The sequence below is a fragment of the Trematomus bernacchii genome, unplaced genomic scaffold, assembly GCF_902827165.1.
Source record: "Trematomus bernacchii unplaced genomic scaffold, fTreBer1.1, whole genome shotgun sequence".
Taxonomy (NCBI): domain Eukaryota; kingdom Metazoa; phylum Chordata; class Actinopteri; order Perciformes; family Nototheniidae; genus Trematomus; species Trematomus bernacchii.
In genome coordinates, this window is record NW_022987685.1 from 1,378,156 (window position 1) to 1,403,269 (window position 25,114).

Genomic DNA, 25,114 nt, shown 5'->3' on the forward strand with positions numbered 1-25,114 from the left:
CCTGCGAGACAGCGAAACCCAGCCCGAAACACACACACACCCGCAGCCTGGCTGGGAGTTTGTGTGTGTGCTCAGGCTGGGTTCCGCGGTGTGTCGCAACTTCCCGCCGAGTGTGTGTGTGTGTGTGTGAGGAAGTCCGCGGATTGGTCCAAGCGTAACGGCTCCGCGGATGTTACGTTACGTCACTATACCCAAATACGTCACTATACCCAAGAAGTAAAAACTGGAAAAAGATAAATCTCCAACGAGGCGTTCTGGGGCAGCAGACAGGTGTTTTCTGTGTTAGAGTTTTACTCGCTACAGGGTGTACTTTGAGGGTTTGTGACTCTGCAGACCGTTTACATGCAGAAAAAGCTCACAAGGGGACGGGTAATAACCAGAAAAGCATGACATGGGACCTTTAACATCCATTTGATGGATTTATCTGACATTTGGTGCATACAGTAAATTAATTATTGTAATAACTTTGGTGATGCTTCTTCTCGAGAATCATGTAATCTGTTAAATGACCAATATTTTTAAAAGCTACTGACTTTTTTCTGTGTTTTGTGCTCATTAGAATATGTTAGCACACTAACACCTACACTAATGTCCAGCATGTTAGCATTAGAGTAGCATGTTTTTAGCATTATTCTCAAAGCACTGCCATTGTTTACTCTTATTTATAGATTTTATACTGGATATTATTAGCATTTAGGCAAATGTTAGCAGATTGGATATAACATTTGATATATTTGCACACAGTTATAGAGTGCAGTGCAATAATAAAGCTCTGTTAACAGTGTTTCTAAATGTCAGTGCAGTATTAACAGCCAGAAGAGAGATGCAGACGAGCAGCCTCTTACCGGACTGCCGGTCCCCCCGGTATTTTTCCCAGAAGGCAACCGGCTGAGCTCATCTGCGACACAGCACAGAGGAGGGGGGGTGCGAATAGGGCGCAGGCGCGTGGTATTACGCACGCCCTTGTACTGAATATAATATTATACGGCTGGAGTGTGTTTATGGTGTGAAGAGCAGGTTCAAGGCTGGCTTCAAACCTTTATATATACAGTCTATGCTTCAAACACACACTATCACACACAAACACACACACACACTAGCAGCCAAGGTGTGACCGTGAGGGGGGGATGAATGCGCGTGGGTTATTGCTCTTTTGAATTTGTGAGAGAGCGCGCGCGTGTGTCTGTGAATGAGGGCACAAGTGGCTTAGTGTAGACAATAGATGGGACTTGATCCTCAAAGTCAACTACAACCCCCGCGAACACACGCTCACCTCAAATAGGAAGCGAGGAAAAGGGGAAAGGGAGGGATGGGGGAGGAGGGGAGGAGGGGAGTCAGACAGAAACACCGAGGAGCGTCTCACCGGAGAAGCAGGAAATATTTCATAACAGGGTGATATCGCAGCCAGAGGTTTGGCAGAGCCTAGGTGATGCTATTGGTGATGCAGTGACAGCAGAGGACCACTAATGATGTATCTGTTTAAAATTAAACACGTTTGAATGGCAAAGCCAGGGCACATAAATAAAAACAAATAAATAAATAACTCCATCCTATAGCGTCATCCGCATTGAGGAGCCTCGTTCCTCTCTCTCCTTGCACCACCTTTAGGCTGAGGAACCAGCGGGCAGCGGCAACAGTCAGAGGGAGATAACTGAGCATCCGGTTATAGCTTTCAAAATAAAAGCTTTATATTGCAAACAAAAACATATTTTTGGAGATAATAGGTTATGCATGGAAGACCCTGGTGTGCTTGAGAAACCTCCACTGTTATGCCCTCTTTGTTGAATGATTGAATGCAATTGGATGCAAGATCATCCTTTTAAAATATTGAGATCAGCATTGTGATGCATCTTGCTGTATTTTGGTGGAGAAAATCGAACAGAAATCCATGTAATTCAATGCTGGATTACTCATTGGGCAATCCAGACAACATCCACACACAGTGGCCCCAATAGACCCCCAGAAGTCCCATGTTCATTGTACAGCAATTGGTACGTTTTGTTTGTTGTCAGTTTCTTTGGGCAATATTAGAGTTGCTAAAGCAAAAATATCCACTCCTCAAAGCTTAAACATTAATGTTTTAAAGTGTTTTAATAGGGCCATGTATCAAAATACTATTAATGTATTATCTATTTTACAAACTGTTAACACCTCCCTTTACATATTTACTAATACTTACTATGCATACACATTTACATTTCTGTTTACAGATTTTAGGTACAAACAGTTACATTTGCTTGTTAACTTGCAATACCTTATACTATTTCACTACTAAATATTTTTTCATTATATTACACAGAATATGTTACACTTTTTATATGTCTCAGATTTCTATTTTGCTTTACTTAAAACATATAATTTTTTATACATGGTTGTGGGAAGCCTGAGATCCAACATTTTGACTGCTTCTCTGTTATTCTTGTGCATATAACAATATTTTATTTTCTATTAGTTTAAATTGACCATGCAAATCTGAGTTGATGTATATGTCTTACATACCACATGTAGTGCAGAGGAAGAAGAGCAGGGTTTATTTTTGCCTCCTGCTATGACTCAACTCCTAGAAACCAACACACACTTTTTAGTTTCTTTATCTCGTCTTATTTTGAAAGTCCTGACGCCTAATTTCCTGTGTGTCTCTGAGTCACTGCGTGCTTCTTGACGCAGCTCGCTGAGGCGCTGTAGGACGACCGGATAACGGGACCGAGAAGGGGGACAGGAGCAAAACGCGTCAGTCTGACAGACCTAGACGGGGTGCTATTGTATAACTCGGGCCTTCGGTCTTTTTAACTCAAGGCTTCCAGGAGGACCGGCTGCTTTCTGTCTATTTCTCCCCTATTTTCTTCCCCTCTCCCCGCGGAGGTAGAGCCGGAGCAGCAGCGGGGCTCGGTGTTGCATCGGCCGCTGGCGGAGGACCTGCACATGTCGGCGCGGTGAGGGAGCGTTGGTTTCCCCGCCCTGATACAGGAGGAGGAGGTTGTGTGGAAGAGGTTTGAACCGCAACATTATCCACCTCTGTGAGACAAAAATAAATAAAACACACAGCAGGTGCGGCCGCTGTAACGGTCGAAAGAGGATCCGTTGAAACGAGCGAGAAGGACAACAGTGATGCGGCAGCCGAGGTGGGCCCAGATTGATGATTTTATGATATCATCATCCACCGCCAGGACCGATCACTGATTGTATTGATAAGGAGCATCATCGAGGAGATTCAGCTATAAACTGACCCGGGGTCCGTTTGTTTGTTTTTGATCCGGATAAACAGGCAAGGTGCTTGATACAGTGATTTCTCAACAACAGGAGCTCAGTTAAAGAAATACATATCCGAATTTAGGCCCATGACTTAGTCTGTGTGTGTGACGCCAATACAGCAGCAGAGAGGCGTGTGTGTGTGAGGGGAGGCGCGCCTGTCTGAGCATCATCTGGTAGCTGCACGGGCTACTCCTCCACGGGGATGATACACAAGCGATTTTACATCTGTGTGTGAAAAACCGAAGAATCAGGGATGATGCTGCTGCCGTTTCCGGTGCGGCTCTGATAGAGACAGCGAGGCGCACAGCACGGGACTGGACATCCAGAAAATCTCTCTCCTCACCTCTCCTCCGCCTCTGCACCTTCTCCCCCCTTTATCTCTCCCCCCCTCCTCTCCTCCTCCTTCCTTGAGCTTTTATCATTCTGATCAATTGATTATCCATCTGTGATTCAGATAGCCACCCACTCCTCACTTCTTTCACCCTTTCTCAAGCGTCCCCCTTTACGCACACACACCAAGGCGCACAGGCCGCCGTCTACAGCCATCATGGAGACGACCAAGCTGCCTCCTTCCAGCCCGTCCTCTCCGACCACCAGCTTCTCGGTGCCGTCCGCGGAGAAGGTGGATGGTTTCCCGCGGAGGTCGATGCGCAGAGCCCGGCAGAGGAGGTCCCACAGCTCCTCCCAGTTCCGGTACCAGAGCTCCCAGGTGGAGCTCACCCCGCTGCCCCTGCTCAAAGGTGAGACACTCTCCACCAGCAACCATGGGTCAATATGTCATAGTGATAGGCCCCCAACAAGGTCACCATACACTCACTGATTCCACTATCTTCATTGTTTAAACACCTTTATACTAAAGTGAAAGGCACCTCCTAGGGAGCAGATGTGATGTATTGCTTTTTTTTTATTGATAGGTGTCCACTACATATTGTCCTTGTCCATCTGGCAGAGGTGATGGCTTTTATGTATTGCCTGATAAGATCCAATCCTGTTCTGGGTTCTTTTAAAGGGCGGTTGCTGGATAATTATTAATTTGCTAATTCAATTACAAAAAAAGTGAAAGAAGTCCACCCCAGTTCCCCGAAGTCCAAGGTGATGTCTTCAGATATATTGTTTGTCCGCCCAACCCTAAATAATTTCAGTTACAATGATTAAAAAAACATTAAAACCTGTATTTGACAATATACCCAAATTGTTAACTGTTTTAAATTAGGCTACTACAAATCTCTTGGTCAAGGTTTTATTCTAAATTAATTATTTGCTATAAACTTTTAAGCACATCTCTGGTAAACACTAGACTTAAAGTGGTTATTTTTGCATTAATCGTTGAGGAGAACATCAGGAAAAGCGATATATTAATACCATGTATTATTATTATTCTAAATCATCGATTACAACTTTGCATTGTGATCTGGTTGAATATGAAAGTTAGTGTGTTCATTTATAAAAAACATGCTTCAAACTGTGCTAGTTTAAGTTGACATCAAGGTCTGCAGAGTCACTAACAGACTCATTGAAACACCAACCATCAGCCTGTCTCTGGCTGGTTGATGTGGAAGTTGTAGAAGCATCTCCCCATTTGACGAGTTCCTCTATGACAGACCATTGCTGCCTCTATTAGACAAACCTCAAACTAAATACAAAATAATCAAGGAAATGTACTTTAAGAAATTGAGGCTATAAGATATTTCACACGGTATTCCTGCGCTACCTGCAGGTGTGCCATTGCTGAGCTGCTGTTACTACACAGAATCCACTTTGATCTGTGCTCATTCAATAACCTCTCAGAATGAGGGCAAGGCTTTCAGTTTCAAATATACCTTAGTGCTGTCTGCATTTCTTATAAATCTAGATTTGAAGTGATACAGTAAGAACACAAGTAAATCACAGAAAAGTAGGAGGTGTAAAATGCAACAATTTTCCTTTTCCAGCTGCTAACATTTGAGGATTTGCTGGTTTGTCCCTGTTGAATATGGTTTAAAATTATAATATCTTTGGGTTTCTGTATGGTTGTTCGACCATACAAGACATTTCATTCAAGATGTCATCTGGACTCTGGGCACTTGGGTTGTGCAATTTTCACCCTTTTCTGACCTTTTTAGACACTAAATTATTAATCAAACAAAAAGAGAATGACAGCTGAATCCATAATCCAAAGTAGAAGGGCACTCGGTGAGCACAGACCTCCACCAAGGCCCAGTGCATCTCGCAATGTTAACGAAAGTAGAAAATACTTTGTTTATCTGCCCTGTAATTGGGATTTGTTCCAGAGCTTTTCCTTGTTCCCATGATGGTCAGTTTTCTTAACGTAAAAGGTATATTTTGTAAAAGTTAGTTCCACCTCTGGAGGAATATGCTTCTGTTTGTTGGGTTTGGACAAAGTACTCAGATCTTAATTAAGTAAAAGTACTAATACCGCAGTCTAGAAAAGCGTTACAAGTAAAAGTCCTGCTGCAACAAGTATTAGCATCGAAATTGAAGTACAAAAGTACTCATTCTGCTCCTCTCAAGAATATATATAACATTATTAAATGATGATTATTGATGCACTTTAATGTTGCAGCGGGTGAAGAAGGAGGTTATGTTTAAGTCGAGTAGAAGTATAAAGCGGCAGGAGATGGAAATACTCAAGTGTAATATAAATATTTCAAAGTGCAGTACTAAAGTTACTTAGATACTCAACTTTTTATCATTCTCTCGATTTAACCCTTAAAACATATTTTCTTGCTAGTGTTTAGACATTGTTTACACCGAGAAATCAATATTTGTGTACCTTTTTCTTATGGTTCACACAGCAAACAAGACATGCCTTCCCCATTTCTATTATGCTCTCTGTTGTATTGCTATATATTTCTTCTATCCGTCTCTTTCTTTGTGACCCGTGGGCCTTACATTGTGAGTCTTCACACATGCCTCTTTAAAAGGTTACTCCCTCTTTCATGTAGCCTGCAATCTCGTCCCATTAACCCTCCATGAATAGGAGACCTTTCTGCTTTTAGAGATGGTACGAGGTGCGTGTATGTGTCTTTACACCTCATTTCACTGGCTTCCACTTCCTGTGAGGCGCGTGATCGAGGGGCGTGTGCAGCATGATGATGGAGGGTTTTCATTGCATCTTTACAGCACCTTTGCTTCCGACCTCTCTGTGCATGGATAGAAGTCCCAGTTATCACATGGCTGCTGCACCGCTGCGGCACTGATTCTGGATCCCCCAGAGAAGCTGATAGTAAGATCCTGCAGCACGGAGCAGGAGAAAAGCCTGCTGAGGGGAAGTCTGTAACGGGCAGTATGTAGGCCAAGTGTAGGCAGACTTGTGGGTGTTTTAACCTCCAGGGAATCCCTTTCCCATCGTTAATTTGAACTGCTCCTCCTGTTAGCATCGGCAGATCTCTTTCACTTTAAGCCCTGAGCAAAGCTTCTGTCTTGATTGCATCTTCAGGCTGAATATGAAACATAAAAGTTTAGAAAAAGATTCAAAAAAGGTAAATGTGGAAAATGACATAGTCTCATCACTTTCAAACTTTCAAAAAAGAGCCACTAGTGATAAGCATTGCCTTTGTATGTACAATTATAGTTGTGTGATGTTGTATTATTGAAAAATAGGCAACAACTTTAACATTTTCACTACAGTAACAATGCTTTGACAGAAGGAAAAGCATACAAATACAAACAGTAAACACCAAGTTTTAAATGTGAGTCTCAGAAAAAGCAAGAACTCTATATTTTGGACCAATTTTCAACAGTCACAACAGGAGGGAATCCATCAGAGAAGAGGCAGACATACTGATTCCTTGCCTCAATCGATCAAAATGCAATGCAGTCACAGCCTGCATCTCTGCAGATCTGTCATCAGTAGTGTGTGAAATATATTACCCAGAAAATGTGTTGTTTTCTGCAAACTTACTGAAGAAAAATGTAGGGAGTTCTGTATACGCAGTCTGGTATCATGTAAACATTTATTATATTTGATCTGGCTGTTGTGTTTATATTGCATCATCACCCCAATGATGTTCTGTTTTGGTTGTATAGCTGTTGCTGTTAAATTGCTTCTTCTTTGTGTGCAGTAAGCGGGAGAGCAGACTGATTTTTGTTTGCTGTACAGAATGTTGTTTTTGAAAGGCTTAACGCCAACTAATACGGATTGAAGCAGAATATTTTGTTGGATAAAAACATTTTGCAATATATACATTTTAGCTACACTTTTCATCATTGTCAGCTACATATGAGTTATCCGTAGTAGTGTTTAATACAACAAAACAAGGAACAGACACTTCAGCAGTATGAGTACACGAGGCAGGTTTATAGAAGTTTGGCAGAACAAAAAACATGTCAATTAATTAGTCATCACCTCTCAAAATGCAGCTTGAACACTAAACCGAACAATAAAAGAGCAGGAGCGACGGTCAAGGCAGCCAATTAAACGGACAAAAAGGGTGAATGAGAAAGGGTCCATTTAATCCCTTTTACAGTGTTCTCATGTTGGCCACAGGCCTGCAGCAAACACATGCATCCCTTTCTGTACACTGTGTTCTTGGACCAGTGCTGTACTGCAGTGGAGAGTTTATACAGTTTATATAATGGATATATTTGGAAATACTTGTTTTATACACAGAATTCTTAAGTTTTTCCTTCAAGGTCTATTTCATAAAAACACAGCCCCAAATCTAGTTAAAGCCAACCCTACCTCGTCTTTCAGTTGGCGTTTTGTGTAGTTAACTCTCAGCAGATTGATCATTCCCTTTACCGCCATTAGCAGTCGCTCTGTTTTAAGTGTTTTGCCCTGTTTTTCCTCTGTCTAAATGTTTTAAATTTCTAAATGGAGCTTTAATGTAAGTACTGCTGAATGTTTTTAGACAGGGCCCCAAAAGAGATGATGATTGAGTCACACAGAGGCACCAGGGCTTGATAAACTTATCTGGAACAGAGGCAAATTAAAATGTTCAGTGTCACACAGTTACAAAACCACCAGATCTGTCTGTCTGTCTGTCTGTCTGTCTGTCTGTCTGTCTGTCTGTCTGTCTGTCTGTCTGTCTGTCTGTCTGTCTGTCTGTCTGTCTGTCTGTCTGTCTGTCTGTCTGTCTGTCTGTCTGTGCAGCAAGTTAGCGAGTTAGCTAAACAACAAGTTAGCTAAACAGCGAGTTAGCTAAACAACAAGTTAGCTAAACTGTGAGTCAGCTAAACAGCAAGTTAGCTAAAGATCAATTTAGCTTTAAAGCAATTTAGTAAAAAAACAACAACCTTAGTTTAAGACTGTTAGACTAGAGTACTGTTAAAGGTGGGGTAGGTAATTCACTTCAGAAACACTTTTTGTTATATTCCATGGAATGCTCTTAACATCCCGATAGCAATGAATATATTAAATGCTTTGACAATAAATACATAAAAAAATGTCATCTGTGGAAGCCGTGGCGCTGTAAAAAGTACGACCAATCATCTGAGCCGGCCCGGCTAAAATAACTGGATGGCCTACCTGCCTGTCAGCCTTCCATCTGTGCACAAACTTATCTCGTGCCCTCATTGGTCATGTGCGCGTTCGTGTGTGTTGGAGGAGGGGCTCTGTAAGGAAGTCTGAAGGAAGGGGCAGATTTTTTTCGGCTGCGTACTTTCAAATTCTAGCGCACTCGAGCTGGTTTCTCCAAAATGACATACCCCACCTTTAAGAACAAGTAACCAAAATAAATGGGATAAAATTCTGCCATGATACCAGCCTTTTGTTGTAATGACATGAATTTGCCAGGCTGGTGTAACATCTAGTATGTCTCATAGATTCTTGTCAGTGTTTGAGAGGTTAGTTGAAAATGTAAAAAGGTTAAAAATGACTAGTTAACCCAAACAGCAACCAAATAAATGTTAGATTCTACACATCATCTCTTTATAATTGATTCAGATATTACGCCTTTGGAATCATTAAGTGTGTCAATAAATTACCGATTTTAACTAACTCAAAGATATCAAATTCATTGATTATGTAATTTGAATACATAACTAGTCACAGCCCAACAATCATTATTGTTTGCTTTAGAGTGGATTATTATTGGTCTTTGGCTTTTTCCCGGTTCTCCTCCTCCATGTCTTCCGATACACTGCAGCTCTGTCTCACCAGAGAGCAGGCTGATCGCTCAGCGCTCCTCCCCAGCTGCGAGGCTCTCCCCTGGGGCTGCAGACACCAGTTCTCCCGTCATGGAGGCTGTACTGTCGTCGCTGGCAGGCTAACAGACTAACAGACTAACAGACTAAGGTCACATTCAGGCCCATACATCTCACAACACATAAACAAACTCATCTTATACACCAAAGACCGTTAGCAAAGAAGAGGTGATTATTGTAAAATACGATTCTAAAAAAACAGAGATTGAACTAACAAAAGAGGCAGCACTATATTCCTTTCTTTTGACCTTGAGATATGCTCCGTTTCAAGCCCACTTGTAGTGAATTTGAAGACTGCTCCACCTCTTCCTCTACTGTCCTCTCCCTCTATGTGTTAAATTGCAATTCTTATCTGTATACTGTGAATCACACATTATATATGCACTCAGCATGCGCCACAATCTGTACGCGATCTTCTTCGCTAGACCACTGGGCTTGCATTTTGATTTGACTTACAGTAGCTATGAGTCATCCAGGTGAAAATACGCTCTACACACAGTGTGACTATCTGTGAAAAAGTATCCACTGGAGGAATACATGCACTTCATCAGCAAGGACAGAAACCTCCCCGCCTCAGGCACAAGTAACGTCACTGGATGCTTATGTCACAGTAGGAACATCGTTATCGTAGTGAAAGACTATGAATAGAAACACTGTGATTGAAAGTCCATTCACTGAAGTTAGTAGTATCATGCATAGTAATGTAACTGCTAATAGAATTGTGATCTGTGTTAAATCAGCACGATTAGTGATGTAGGTTGAGAATAGGTTTGACATTTGTGGTTGCAGTAGGTCAGTGATTCTATTCTGAGCGAGGATGAAGTCTTACCGATGCACCGAGCATTCATTAAGAGCCGAGTGTGTGTTTGTGTAAAGCTGGTATGTATGCAGAGTGATCATGGGACACTTTCTGCTCTATCTTGAGATCTTGGGGAACAGTGTTGCTGCCAGCAGCTACCTCAGCAGGAGCTCAGAGAGAAACACACAAAACAGACTTTCTGCTCGTCTCTGCCCATCGTCACATTCTACCATCCCTCGTCTTGCATTGCATTTGTGATTTCAGTCAAATGTACCACGAGGCTGACATGACACATGTTGCAATGTTTTAGAAAGCTTTTGCTAAGATTTATAAAAAGAGACAATGGGTCTCATTTTGTACATTTCAAATTAGGGCAGTATCAAACGTGGATCTTTAGTCACAAGATGATCATACTAAAATTATTTCTGTAAACTGTGTGTCAGTGGAGGTTCTAGTTTTCTCTACTTACTCAAAGTCTATCTGATCAGGAGAATTGAAGCCAAAAAAAATGAAATAGTCCAGTTTATTTTCCATTTTCCGTTTTTCTTACCTCAGCTGTTTGAACCGTGGTGTTGAATTTCTTCTCATCAAAAATTGATACCTCGTTGTTTATTATCATCTACCACATCAACGTGAAAGCAGGAGAGCAGCAGGCTAATTGCTTTTAAAAAAATGAATCCACATGCTCGGCTCCAGCTCGTCATCTGGCTGCTGAATCCTCAGAAACAGAAAAGTCGTTAACACTAGAGCACTCGCATCAAGTCATTGAAAGACGTTTTGTGCAAACACCCTTCTGCTTGCAAACCTTTACAGCATTTATCGGATTGGATTCAAATTTTGGCAAAAGTCATAAGGACTGAGTTTTTGGGAGCATACTCTACCTATTTAACAGCATTTTTTAATGGCTATTTATCCATGCAAAAATAAATATTGATAAAAGTATAGCGATGCATGATACTTACTTTCTGCACTTGATGTTTCAATTAAGCCCAGGAACAGAGCCAGGGATCTTGGCCATTGCCCAAACAGTGGAATTACAACTACCAACACGTAATGCCGTTGAGCCAAGACTTTTCCCCCATTGAGACATTGGGAAAGACCCATCTGTAAGTCAGCAGATCATTTCTCTTCAGTACAAATCAACCTAATAGAACGAACTTGAATTGCCCTTATTTCGAATCCTTAAGGTCCTAAAAGAACAGTTCACCGATGCTTGAATCCAGAGTTATTTTTGTGCTATCTTTCTTGTGAACAACCCGAGAGAGTAAGTTGGATATCACCAAAAGACAGACTAATTAAAACGTTATACTCTATAATTTAAGCTACACTGAGCAACTTTCCTAGGCATGAATGAGAGCCCGCCTCCAACGCAGTATCCAGTTCTCTTTATAGATCCATGGTTTCAATCAGACGCTGGCTGCCAGCAGAAGTGGCTTTTCAAAGGGCTGCTGATTGGCTTCGAATAACTGTGTGAAGCCCTAAAGGATGTTGTGTGAGCTTAGAGAGAGTGTTAAATCTCCCGTACCTGCACGAAAGCCTTCCTGTTGGTTGACTTGGCGTTACCATTAAAGTGTCTCTAAAAGCCAAGAAACACCCTGTAGATATAAGAAGAGCACTACAGACAATGTAATTCAATCTGTCTTTGTTGCACAGAGGAACAGATGGCGAGTTGAACCAGAGTGAGATAACAGGAAGAATGTAATGTTGTTAGACATTGTAGGTATAATAGTAAAGTGAAGCATCAGTTGATGTGCTCATAGCTCCTGTTAAAATCTGAAAGAATGATCCGTGTTGCAGAGCAAGTGTGCAATCTTTTTGCATCTAAACATTGGATGATGCTTTCGGCCCACTGGATGTTGTTTAACGGGTCAGAGTGTGCTTTCACAAGCCTTCTGTTTCAATGGAACGAGAGGAAATGCATTTAAAATGCTCCCACTGCTGTCTGCGAAAGAACAAAAATACACTGCCGCTTGTGTTTCATAATCTACTCAGAAATGGGCCATTTTCACAGCTAACAATGAAAGGATTAGAAGGAAAACATGCCGTCAGACATTCCCGTTATAAAATCTTAAAGACCATCTCATGAAATAAAACAGGGAAGAGAACCATTTTAAGAACGCGCTTTGCCATGCATTGTACAAGTTCAAAAAGACTCTTTTAGTAAGCTTTTAAATAAAAAATGATGTGTTTGAAGTGTAATAAATGCAAGATTGTTATGTGTGACTACTTCACACATTCTTTCATTTATCGTTACTTCATTGAATAAGACTATTTCTTTGAATTTGAATAAAAATCCTATTAGATTTTCACTTCGCTGTGAAGGACCGGTCACACAAACCTTTGAGAGAGGAACCTTTCCCATTGAAATATTAGGGCTGCTCACTTTTCAATTTAGTTTGGAGTCGGATAGTAAAATCATTTCAATTTTTGTCTGGTCGTAGTCTGGGTCATCCTGAACAGGATATTGCAATTTCAACTACTGAAGGAACATTTTTATTTTATCTATGAGAGTTTAAATAAAGGACGTTTTCAATGTCTTACCATATCTTTTCAGTTGACTTCCCTTGTACAGTAATATGAAATGAAATGAAAAAAGATGTTTGTTATTGTGAGGGTCATTTTAAGCAGATATCCGTTGTGCTCCTCTACAATTCTACTATGAAAACCTTTTTTTATCCTCTGCTTTGCTGACAGTTTTATTTGATATGTAGAATGTTATTGTTGGCAGCCATTGAAATGTCCTAAGAAGAATCTAAAGCTAAAAATGGAGGCTTTTGTAGCTAGGATACAACCTTTTGTTATAACAGGCTATACTGTAGTTACATTAAAAAGTGTTGAGTTCTTGAAAACAGTGGAGTAACATGATGGTAAAAGTGAAGAAAGAAATGCAGACAGAAATGACAACTATCGGATAGTGGTACATTTGACACAAATATTGTAACAATAATACAAGTTAAAAAGAGTCATAGAGTAACCAGAATCCCCCAGTATTGGTCATTATACTACAATATTCACACCATAATATTCCACCATAATCAACTGGCAGTACTAGACTTTTCCCAATATGTTTATTGGCATTTTCATATATTAGAACACACAATATACACACACACACCCTCAACTTGCACTAGTATTAAATGGCATTCATATGAAATAAATTAAATATAAACTTCACATATTTCCTTTCAGAGGCAGTCCACATTCCCATCCTCATAATGTTCTGAACAAAGCTGAACAAAGTCTAGACCAACACTACTCGAAAGCTCCTTCATCCAAATCTTCAGTGATGGAGCAACCACATTTTTCCAACACAGAGCGATAGCCCTCTTGGCTTGAAGAAGTCTAAAGTCCAAACGTTTGGTCTGTTTTGTTGCCTGTTGGAAGTCCTTTGGATATATTCCAAGTACACAACGTTTGACGTTCAAAGGGACATGATGCTAAACATCTAATAACATCTTTCCAGAAGATTTGAATTTTTGGACACTACCAAGTTCCTTTCTCGTCCAAACACTTTTGAGTTTATGGAATTGAGCAAAAATACATTTGAATTCTTATTAACTGGATCTTTCCTTTTGTATTTTTTCTTTTTAAAGTTGCTCAGAAATATCTAATGACATAAAAAATGATAGTTTAATAATGTTGTAACATGTCGTATCTTCTAATAATAAGCCCACAGCTTTCATGTGTATTTCCTGTTTGGATTTTATTCCTACAGGCCACAATACTACTAGTCAAATATGACTTATTCCCAGTGCAACATGTAGCATAACCTCACATGATCTAGGTCACATGATTATCTGCTTGAGAGGATGTGTTTGTTCCTTCTTGTTTGTCTGGGAAGTGTTTGCCCACATTATAACGATGAATGCACGGCAGGCTCTGTTTTTTAAATGTGCTGTTTACTGTAAAACAGCCACCTTCTCACACAGATTGTATGTGGGAGATTAAATGTCTCCCTGTGTGTGTTTGGAGTGTGTGTATAAGTGTGTGTGTGAGGGAGAGGCCAGCTGGATGGGCCTGGTATTGGGTTACAGAAGGCATGGAGTAGTTGTTTGCCCTATGACGGTCTCGGATCAATTAAGAGGGAGAGTGGGGGAGAAAGTGATGAAAGAAATGGAGTGGATGAGGAGAGAGGAAATAGCTGAACATTAAGTTGACAGTAATAAAACGGCTAGCTTTGCAATAAACTCTGCCATGTATACGAATAAGAGTTGATTCTTGAAGGTTTATGCTAATAATCGGGCTAATAGTTTTCACCTTGATGGACTATTCAATATGCTGTTGTTGTTTCGAGGCAGTGCAAAGCAAACAAAGACAATCTCTTACTGGACATGCAGAGGGGACATGTTGTGAATCTGTATTAAAGGCCATGTTGCAATGAATCACAAATAGCCCAAATGAGAGCTGTGTGCTTGATTGCAGCAGTGAGCCTGCTACAACACATTATTATTCAACAAGTGATGGTTACGAAGCTGCTAATCAAATGTTGAGGATGTCTCCTGCCGGGATAACCGTCTACCATATTTGTTTGCTAACCCTCTCAAATTTGTGTTTACATTTCATTCAGCAAATATTGCTTTAGAGCAGAACGTCAATATCTAAAAAAGGCTGAAAGTCACTCTGCGGTCAAGGAGATTTGGATGAAAGAGGTCCCAAAGACCTGTGAAAAAGCCTGTTTTTATTGATACTAATTGAAATGTATTTATTGATAGTGATTTGGGTAATTATAGGGAGAGTAAGCAACAATTACAGACAACAAGGCATACAGATATGAAGCACAGCCTGTAACACCCAGTGTGTCTCGCTTCATTATGCAGTGTGCTGGAAATGTGTATTATTAGTATCATTGGATTATTTAAAGATGGGCTTAGCGCACCTCTTAATCTTTTGCTGTGATTTAGCCTTCTCTCACGCTCTTTGTTAAAAAGTGAATGGGACTTCTATGCGTACCTTTTTATATAAAGACTTTATGGCGTGTTTTAAAATCTAGTGCTATTTAAGGTCTTTCCATAAATTAGCATTAGCCTTTATTTCGTTTTGTTATTTTTCAGAAATTGATTTTGACCCTGCATTCACCCCGTAGAAAATCGTAATTCAATCTGCATCTTCGACAAAAGAAACCACATCCGACACCATACTCTCTGTAGGGTTGGTTTTCATTTTCTGTGCGGTCGTCACTATGAGCAAAACCTTGAGAAAGAAAATATATTGCCACTTTTCCAAATCTAGAGGAGCACTCACAGACCTCTGCCAAGGCCAAATGCTCTCTCCAAAAGTGAAAAATTGTTTGTGTATCTGCCCTTGTGCTTCAAATCTGCTCCCAAATGTAATAGGTTGTTCTCTGGCCAATTCTACATCCTTCCATTAAGTTTTATAGCGAGTGAGTTCCCCTAATCCTGCTGAGAAACAAACAGAAACAGATTTGGTTGAGGTAATATTAAATGATAGTCACCCCGAGAGCACACGCTTCTATCAAGACAGATCAACAACAATCATTGTCATTTTAGGTGAGAGTATTGACACTGGAAAGAAGTCGCATTTAGAAACCAGTCTCGATTTTTGTTGTTTTTGTAAGTGAAGTGTACATTTTAGATAAGTCAAAATCAAATGAAGTGTTCCGTTGCCCAATCTGTCCACCAATACAAATCTGTTCCTAGTTTGGTGAAATCTCACACACTTAAAAGGGAATAAAACATCTTAAGCAGAGATCTGAAACGTGGGCTCATTTTCGTTCTATATCTGTCAGCATGTTCAGCTTGATTACCATTAGCAGACTTTTCACATTTGCTATTCTCAGTGCCATCCGCCACTTCCGAGTATTTCCTGCTCTAACTCAAAGCGGCGGCACGATTTGTCCAGTTCTTTCTCGGCAGGTAAATTGCTGTTTGCTCTTCAGTCTTCTGAGGAGGCTCGAGTGGGTTGTCGTCAATCACACACGATAACATCCCTGCTCATTTTTCCTTTTTTCTAATCAGGCTGCTTATAAGTAGGATAAAGTGTTGTACTATGATGGTTTATAAGGAGGATTGGATTACTTAGAGATGGACTTAAAGCGTCACTTAAACCCCTTAAGGTGATATTTATACTGCTCTGACTTCTACTCTGCAAGGCGCCTTGCTTCTGATTGCCATCCGCAGCTCCCTTCCTCTATTTATACCTGCGTTTCTCTCGCTTCCCTTTTTTTTTTATCTGCCTCTATCCCCTTCTATCTCTTTCTCCCCCCCCCCCCCCTCCCTCCCCCTTTCTTCCTCCCTGCGTCACTGTGTCTGTGCATTGAGTGTGTGCCTAATGACAGAGGTGCAGAGGCGGCTTGCATGGTGGCTAAAACAGAAGCTGTCTTTCCCTCTCACACACACACACACACACACACACACACACACACACACACACACACACACACACACACACACACACACACACACACACACACACACACACACACACACACACACACACACACACACACACACAGAATAACTGTTATTTAAAGACTAGCGCTGCACTTGCTAAAAAAAAAAAAAGCCTCGGAGAGATTGATGGGTGGAGTAGACGAAGGCAAAGAAGGAGAGAGGGAGGAAAAGAAGGGAGGTACCCTGGTGATGGAAAGATGAGAGAGAAGCAGGGGGATGATGTCATCTTTTAACCCCCACGCCGCTCTCCTCTCCCCCCTCCCGTTTCCTCCCCAGATTCGTCTTCCTCCTCTCCTCTCTTCGCTGTGTCTCTCTCCAGCAGCACTATATTTAGATTTGTGCAGCTGTGTGTATGTGTGCGTTTTTCAAAGCTGTAGGCATTGCTCATTCTTATATGTTGCTGCTCCTTTTCACCAATGCCCTCCCACCCACCCATCCCTCTCTCCCCCCTCCTCTCGCGCTCACCATCCTTTCTACGTCACATCTTTTCCCTCGCTGTGTTCCAGGTCTTTTTTTCTTTCTTCCTCCTCCGTGTATTTAAAGGATGCGTATGGAGAGGTGCCTTCATTTTCTTACTGTCAACAAATCCCAGAACTAACAATAAATCCCAGAACTAACAATGACTCCATCCTACAAACAAGTATTTGCTGTGTACCGGAAGTATCTATAGTTAAAAATGAGTCACACTGTTGCACTAGGTGACATACGAACAAACAGAAACTCTTGTGTATTTTGACTCTACACCCACCGACCTGCTGCTGCAAATATTTGATTGTGCTCTAAATGTGTATAAATGCGCCACTGAAAATAGACCCAAACCCTATTAACTCATATGAGTGCTGCAGTCATGACGTAGGCCTAATTGGAAGTTTGCCTAATCCTGGTTCGTTTATTTCACAATTCCTACTGCGCACAATCCAAGGTAATGTGCCTTTAAACTCACTTAGTGGAGTGTTTCCCAGTCTTAATTACATGGCGTTGAATAGCTATTACAACCTGTATAATCTCCACTTATTAGCAACCACCTTTCCTGAAACACATATTTACTGACCTGTTTTATGAAGCACATTTATATCTCTTTAGCTTGAGTTACCCACAGACCTTATTTCAGGCATCAAAGCAAAAGCCATTCCAAAAGCCATTGACTTTGAGACGAGGCAACTGGAAGACTTATTCCTGCAGCCCTCCGTCATTTATGACAGCAGAGGCAGAATAAACATAACCGAGGCAGACGTTGTGACAAGTGGGGAGCATTTCTCATGAGACTCCACTAGATGTAATGTTTCCTTATTTAATGGCCGATTGTATCATACACTGTTTGCAGTTTAAAGTGATGCAGTGGCTTTCTAGACTTAAAACACAATGTTGGATTTGGAGTAATGTGATTACTGCTATTGGGACTATGTCTATGTATTCTTATCTTGTGGCAGTATGTCTCAATCTGACTGTTGGACTCTGTGTTACTGTTACAACTTTCTCTTTTTGTAATTGCTTTTTTACCACCTAGGGCTCCCATTGCACTCAGCCATCCGTGGAGAGGGCATCTCTCATTGAGTTAACTCTCCAGAGGTTTGCACTTCTTCTTAGACAACTACAAGGCTGACTTAGGAACCGTTGTATGACATCGCATGTGCAGGATATCTGGCTTTACTGCTAAACATGACTCCACATGCAAGATGGAGCTATACATCCTTCAGATAAGGACCAAAGTGGAATAAAAAACACAAACTAATAGATAAGTCATTCTTTGTGCATTTTGAAAAGACCCTTTATCTGCACTGTCACATGCAGAAGATTAAAAGTAGAGTAGTACAGAGCTGCTAGCACTTTGTATCAGCACTACTCTTTATAAAAAAATAAATGAATGAAAAGCGTAATTGCTTTTCGTACTGACTCTTCGAACATGCTTTTATAATTGCGCAATGTAACTTTGGTAATGGTGCGCCATGTTGTCGATATGAGTTTGGAACTCGAGGGACTTTTTGAGTTTAATGAAGATGAGATAAATGAAGGAGTGAAATGTAACTACAGGCACTCAATGTTTGGGATTTTAAAGTCACAGTTAGGCTTTCAAAACACCAATTTGGGTTGTCAGAAACATGAAAATAGCGCAGTTACAGATGACTCACTCACTGAGGATGTTGTTAATATTCTCACTGACATGGTATTAAAAGCTGCTTTGAATGTAGTGACCTGCGTTGATCTAATATAGCAACTCAAATCCACTTAACTCAGAGTTAGCTCAGTTTGTTTTGTCGCTTGCTTCATTGTGCACTGGCTGTTTTTTTATTCCAAATGTAAGCTTTTTATGGACAGTAAGATATTCCTGGTGGGCAGTTTAGCGAACACAGACTAGAAAATAGTTTTAGCCCATTTCTTTGCCATTCAAATATGTGTCTCTGTCTGTGCCTGTCATCCTCAACACTTTCCACTCTCTTTCACTTTCCTTTCCTTTGCTCTCTCCCACACTTGCTGTCACATGACCCACCAAGTCTCTCCATTCCCTTCATCTTGCCTCTCTTATTCTCACCTCCTATCACACTCTCTGCCTCCCAAACATACACGCATGCTTTTCCTTTCTCTTCATCTTTTCACCTCGCTCTGTTCTTCCTTCTCAGTCCCAGCACGGCACATCTTCATACAATTACTCTCCATTAAAAATGGATTAGATTTCACCTTCACAGTCTGTCTACAGAGGGAAGGAGAGAGTGGACAGAGAGGAGAGGAGCTGTGAGAAATCAGGAGAGGAGGTTAGGAAGGGGCAGATTAGGAAGGGAAACGGAGCGGTGGAGGACAAAAGGGAAAGGATGGAGGTAGAGGAGGCTGCTGGTATCTCAAAACCTCACAAATACAGAGGTTTAGACTGTCCTCCGCTCTCAAAGCAGAGTCAAAATAAGCAGTTCACCCTCTTGGATATTTTTTATCACTTGTTTTTTCGTGACAAATAGTTCTAAAATAGTGTGAACTTGTCTGTCACACGTTTGTTCAGTCACTGAGAAATGGCTGCAATTCAAGAACAAATTGCCCGCTCAGTACAGCTCAATGGCTCTCAGAGATTTCAAGACTAGATGCAAAAAGGAAGGTTAAAGAAAAGTCACAGAGGTTGTTTATTTAAGTCACGTCAAGAATGTACAAAAATTAAGAAGCATGCAAGTCGCGTCGTCGTCTTTATACACGAACAACACACAATCGTCTGCATATTAAAGTAAAGTTAATTAGAATGTGCTGTTAAAGAAGACCATTTTTGTTGTCAATTTGAACAGAATGTTGCCAAAAACACATAGAGGTGAAAGTCAGAAAGTTATGGAAATGTGATCTCTTTGGAAGCACATCATTTTTTAGGACATTTTGCGAGTCATGCCTACACATTTTATGCTTTTCCTGTGTCAGTCCTTCAGGAGCACTTGCTCTGAGTATCTAATATTGCCACGGTGTGAAATGACACGTGAGAAGAAAAGATAATGATAAACGTGTGAAATAATGGCGGGTTATTCATATTTGCCATTTAGTGAGACCCCAATATTGCATTGACTAGTTGTGGGTGTTTCCATATCACAAACCTGAGACTTGATCAAACAGCAAATCAGTTTTGGTATGTTTTAAACCTAATATAAATCCTGTACAAATATCCAAGTACTTAAGGCATAGTCAGAATAATCTGATTGACAAAAAGTCAAATGTGATTGGTTCTCTGAAATGTGTGTCTTGTGCCACGACACTGAGCAGAGGGCCGTCCTGGTCCATTGTTGTGCAGCTTTGTGCCAGAGGGAGCAGATGGTCATGGTGTGCCCACAAGAGGTGAGGGGGTCTGGGGCTAGAGGAGCTCCAGTCAGCCCCCCCCTCACTCATCCTCTTTTTCCCACCTTGGGGTTAAGAAGGGTTAAATCTAATCTGCTCCTGCTGTGTGAGTGTGTGTGTGTGTGTGTGTGTGTGTGTCTTGGATTGTCCTCCTTCCAACTGCACAGTTAGTCTAGACTGCTTCCCAGCCTAAATCTGCATTGTTTCTCTCTGACAGAGGGAGATTATTAATTGAAGACTGTCAGTACACGGAGTTATCAGTTTCTGTTGACGCTGTCAGGAAGAAGTCAATGTAATTTCCCTCTATATTATTTGTAGTTAGGGATGCTTTTGTATTAGATTGTGTTTTAAGTTGAAAGAGAATCTAATGAAGTCACCAAGGCAGAGCTTTTCTTTGTCCCACATCTATCTAAATCTTAAAAAGTAGTCACATCACAGAGTAGCTGCGACCACTTTCATTTTTGGGGTTGCAAAGACCTTTTTCTCTAAGGCTGCAACTAAAGACTATTTTTTTATTGATTAATCAATACATTATTTGTTCCATTAGTCAATTCATGCACATTTTTCTTATTTATTTTCAATCTATTGATTCATTTCTGAATCAACAATACTGTACATTACTATATACTATAATATAATGTAAGGCAAGGTTTTGTACCATACACATTTCAGCTGTAAAATTATTCACAGCTGCAAACATACAGTTTATTCAAAATGAATCCGTCTATAATATCTGTCCATCTCACCCTCTCTTACGTTTATAGCAGTTATAACAAACGGGTCATGTATCGTGTCATGAATATATATAAAGCCTAAACACCTGCAACACTCTGCTCGAAAAAAACCTTTGCCAAGACGAGACGTTTTTGATACCTCGTGCCTTTTCATATGATTTATCTCAAAATAGATCAGCATATTATTGCTAGACCAAACCTCACATACATCTCACTTATAGAGGAATTTAAACGTTGAATATTTCACTGCTATATTTAGCTTTTGAGTCATCAATCATCTGGTTTCATAGAAAAAGAACCAAGCATTCCCATTTGGCTGCTGTCAAAGCCTGTAACTCTATGTTAATGTTTCATTTCTTTACATTTAGCATGTTGCCTCACAATGCTTAGCTGCTAAAGATTATCCCCCCGTTGGGCCTGTGGAATCAATTTTAAACTCACTGCATGAGTTTAGGAATCCATAGCTATCAGCCACTTTCCCTACATCTGTGAGAAGAGTTGTTTTTTGGAGGAACAGGGTTTTAATCAGACGGCCGGCAGCAGGACGTTTCATTGTGACGAACCGGTCTGTGGAACCAATCCGACAGGTAATAGGACTGAGATGCAACACAGCCCTCTGGAAGAAGTGTGTGTGGACATGTGTGTGTGTGTGTGCATGGAGGAAGCCTCTGTGTGTGGGTGTGTACAAATGTGTTTATAGAGTAATAGTCTGCTCTTTCCCTCATTACCTTTGAGAGACGATGTAGGCTGGAGAATACATCTCTGTGTACTCCAACACTCCCACTTTGTCAAACGATTCACTACCAAACACAACGCGCCTTTGAGGAACGCCATCGGATTTGGCTCAGACTTTTTCTTTTTGTCATTGAACTTATTTGTCTAACATGTCTCCTTCTCTCTCTTTCTCCCTTCTCACTCCTGCAGACGCCCCGGTGGCAGAGTTACATGACCTGTTCTGTAAGAAGCTGCAGCAGTGCTGCGTGCTGTTTGATTTCCTGGACTGCGTGGCCGACCTGAAGGGGAAGGAGATCAAACGTGCGGCGCTCAACGAGCTGGTGGAGAGCGTGGCCACGAGCAGAGGAGTTCTCATAGAGCCTCTGTACCCCGAGGCCATAAAGATGGTAGGCTCTACACCAATTGAACTGGGGGGACCGAGCTGGGGCCAGTTAATGAATGAGAGGGACACATTTTAATTAATTTAATTGTTCAAGATTTAAACTTTTTGAGTTCAATCAAAGTGCACAAAAAATATAATATAACATTCTTGTGTCAATGACTTAGTTACAATTTTAGTTTAGTTACTTACTTAACCATTAACCTAAATGCAGTTGAGGTATTACATACATTATTTATGTAGCCAAACATAGTTTTTATTTTTATTTTTCATATTTGTCGGTATTTGTTTTAGTAACAGAATTTGTTTTAGTAACTTAGTTTTAATTTATTTAATTATATTACTGAAAAAAAACATTTTTTTTTAATCTTAGGCCCAGATTACAGCACAGTATTGGCTGCAACACTATCAGAAATTGCATTATCATAGATGTATTCTTTTGGAGGGGGGGCCCCAGAGGGGTCCAAGCACAGTGTTACAGCACCCCCATAGAACCGGCCATGGCAGGGGGAGAGGGGTGGACATGATGGACTGTCAGATGGAGAGATGAAAGGAAGAACATTTGAGCACTCAGAAGGACAAACAGTGTTCCTTCAATCCTCATCACCCAGACATCTAGGAAAGAGAGACAGTGTGATATCCAGCTGAGGCTTTAATAAAAGGATAGTGAGGAGAGATCATTTGCAAAGGGTGCTAAGCAGCAATAGGCTGCACAGATGTTGAGAGAGGGAGGGATGGACAGGAACGATAGAGGGGTGGAAAACGTGTGCACACCAACGCAAGTCCCAGAGGATATAGAAAGGAGGAAAGGGAAAAAGGGATTGAGGAGAGAAGGTGAAGCGAGCAGAAGATAGGGCTTATGATATGGAGTCACTATACCCAGAGGATGTGAAAATGCTGATAGGACAGAGGATGGGATGAAAGGAAAAAGGGAGAAGCTTTAATGTGTGGCCACAAGGAAGGAACCTTAAAAGAAGATGCTAATAAGTGCATAGGTTAGAGCCCAAGGCAGTGCAACAGAATAAATGCAATACAGGATGAAGGTTAGAGAAAAAGTTAGAGATGATGGAAATATTGTAGAATTTCCCTCTTATTGTCGTTATCCCTCAGAAGTGTATGCTTATGAACTTTTTAAAATCCAAGCTAGATGTGCATCATGTGAAACGAGCCTATATTTTCCTGCAGTTTTTTCTTACAATGTTTTAATGTAAGCATATGTATGGAGAGAAGGAGCAGCAGGAGAATAATGCTGAATTGGGGCGTTGGGATTTAGCACATTTGCTTTTTGCAATATAGTTTATGCACTAAATGGCCAATGGAAATGCATTTGTTGAATTAATCATGACTCTGCTGGCAGCCGGGTTGCAACGCTAAACAGTTCCTCTCAAACACAGAACAGCATCAAACACGGTCAACCGAAGTCATGATATTAGATCTAACTGATAGAAACACCATTTTCTCACATTAACAGGAATGTGCTATAGGTCATTTGGCTCTTTCTTATCTGCCTTTCTACCTCTTTTTCATTTTCCAGATCTCAGTAAATATCTTCCGGACCCTCCCGCCCAGCGAGAACCCAGAGTTTGACCCTGAGGAAGATGAACCAACACTCGAAGCCTCCTGGCCGCATCTGCAGGTACATTGTTCATGGTAGAATAATTGACATGCTTTCATGCGTTTTCTCCTGCAGAGGTAAAAGAAAGTGAAACACAATGCAGTGTCAGTAACTACTTGAAAAATAGGCCCTACTATATATTATACATACTGTATTTGCGATTGTGGACAATGCCTTAAAGCACACGTCTCCCAGGTGTTGCTTTTAATGCCACATTCAGCCCTTCCTGAACATATTGTACCTGTGGTCCTTCAGTTCAGTTAAATCTGCTGTTCAATGCAACATCCTTATGTAGCTGTTTTATCAGTGGGACTTACAAAATGGAGCTCTCGCTAAGAAGAAATTCACATTTTCTCAATTCACTTGCCCAGATGACATTTGGGTGTGGTGTACAGTCACTTCTCCTCCTTCAGGACGAGATGAATCAAAAGTGTGAAGTCCAAAATGCGTCATGAAGCAAAGTCTTCTTTCTTTTCCCGCATAGTCGGGATCTTTTGGTATAAACTTGAGCACAAAGCGAGCAGATGGTGTTCTCTGATGTCAACTTTGAAGATTTTTGGGTTCCTAAACTCCGATTTTTGAAAGAAGCTCCTGAAGTTGCTGCCATTTTGAGCGGTCATCACGTTACCTAGAGCAACATTTATATGCTTTCTTGCCAAAAGTGAGATGAGGAGATTGACACCACCCTCTACAGACATGAGTGTTGTTATCTTCTCTTCCAACTCTCGTCAAGAAAATGAATAATTCACCAAATGTCAAACTATTCCTTCAGGAGGCAAACGCAGACAATAGTTGACGTCTTATCTCTTGCTGTTTGTGCCTCCATTAGCTGGTGTACGAGTTCTTTCTGCGTTTCCTGGAGAGTCCGGACTTCCAGCCCTCCATGGCCAAGCGCTACGTCGACCAGAAGTTTGTCCTGCAGGTAATCCTCTCCTCTCCTCGCAGTTTGTCGAATCCAAATCTCTGGGATGTTTCTAAAATCTTGATAAATGGAGAGGTATAAATAAATTAAGCCCTTCTTTGCAGCCATCGCAGAGCCTACTTATATCCCTGCTGGAGCGCTCTCAAATGTAGTTATCTAAGTTGGGGCATGTATAAAAAATTGACAAAGGGACTCCAAAGTTCTTGTCGTGTAATCTTTTTTCTTTAATCCTGTTTTAGTAATGGAGTAAAAAACACTTTGTAATATTCATTTTGGTGGGTAAAAATACCACCATGTTCCCACGATTTGGATGTAGAAGGGAG

At 41.0% G+C, this 25,114-nt stretch overlaps 1 protein-coding gene across 1 annotated transcript in view; it reads left to right on the forward strand.

Annotated features, from left to right (window-relative positions):
• The first annotated feature begins 2,727 nt into the window (after nt 1–2,727).
• ppp2r5b (protein phosphatase 2, regulatory subunit B', beta) overlaps nt 2,728–25,114 on the forward strand; it is a 37,199-nt gene continuing 14,812 nt past the window's right edge. Inside the window, exons 1-4 of the mRNA XM_034136760.1 lie at nt 2,728–3,992; nt 22,065–22,261; nt 23,789–23,890; nt 24,699–24,791. Of these exons, the coding sequence (XP_033992651.1) occupies nt 3,800–3,992; nt 22,065–22,261; nt 23,789–23,890; nt 24,699–24,791 (585 nt within the window). The 5' untranslated portion in view covers nt 2,728–3,799. The remainder of the gene's footprint in view (nt 3,993–22,064; nt 22,262–23,788; nt 23,891–24,698; nt 24,792–25,114) is intronic.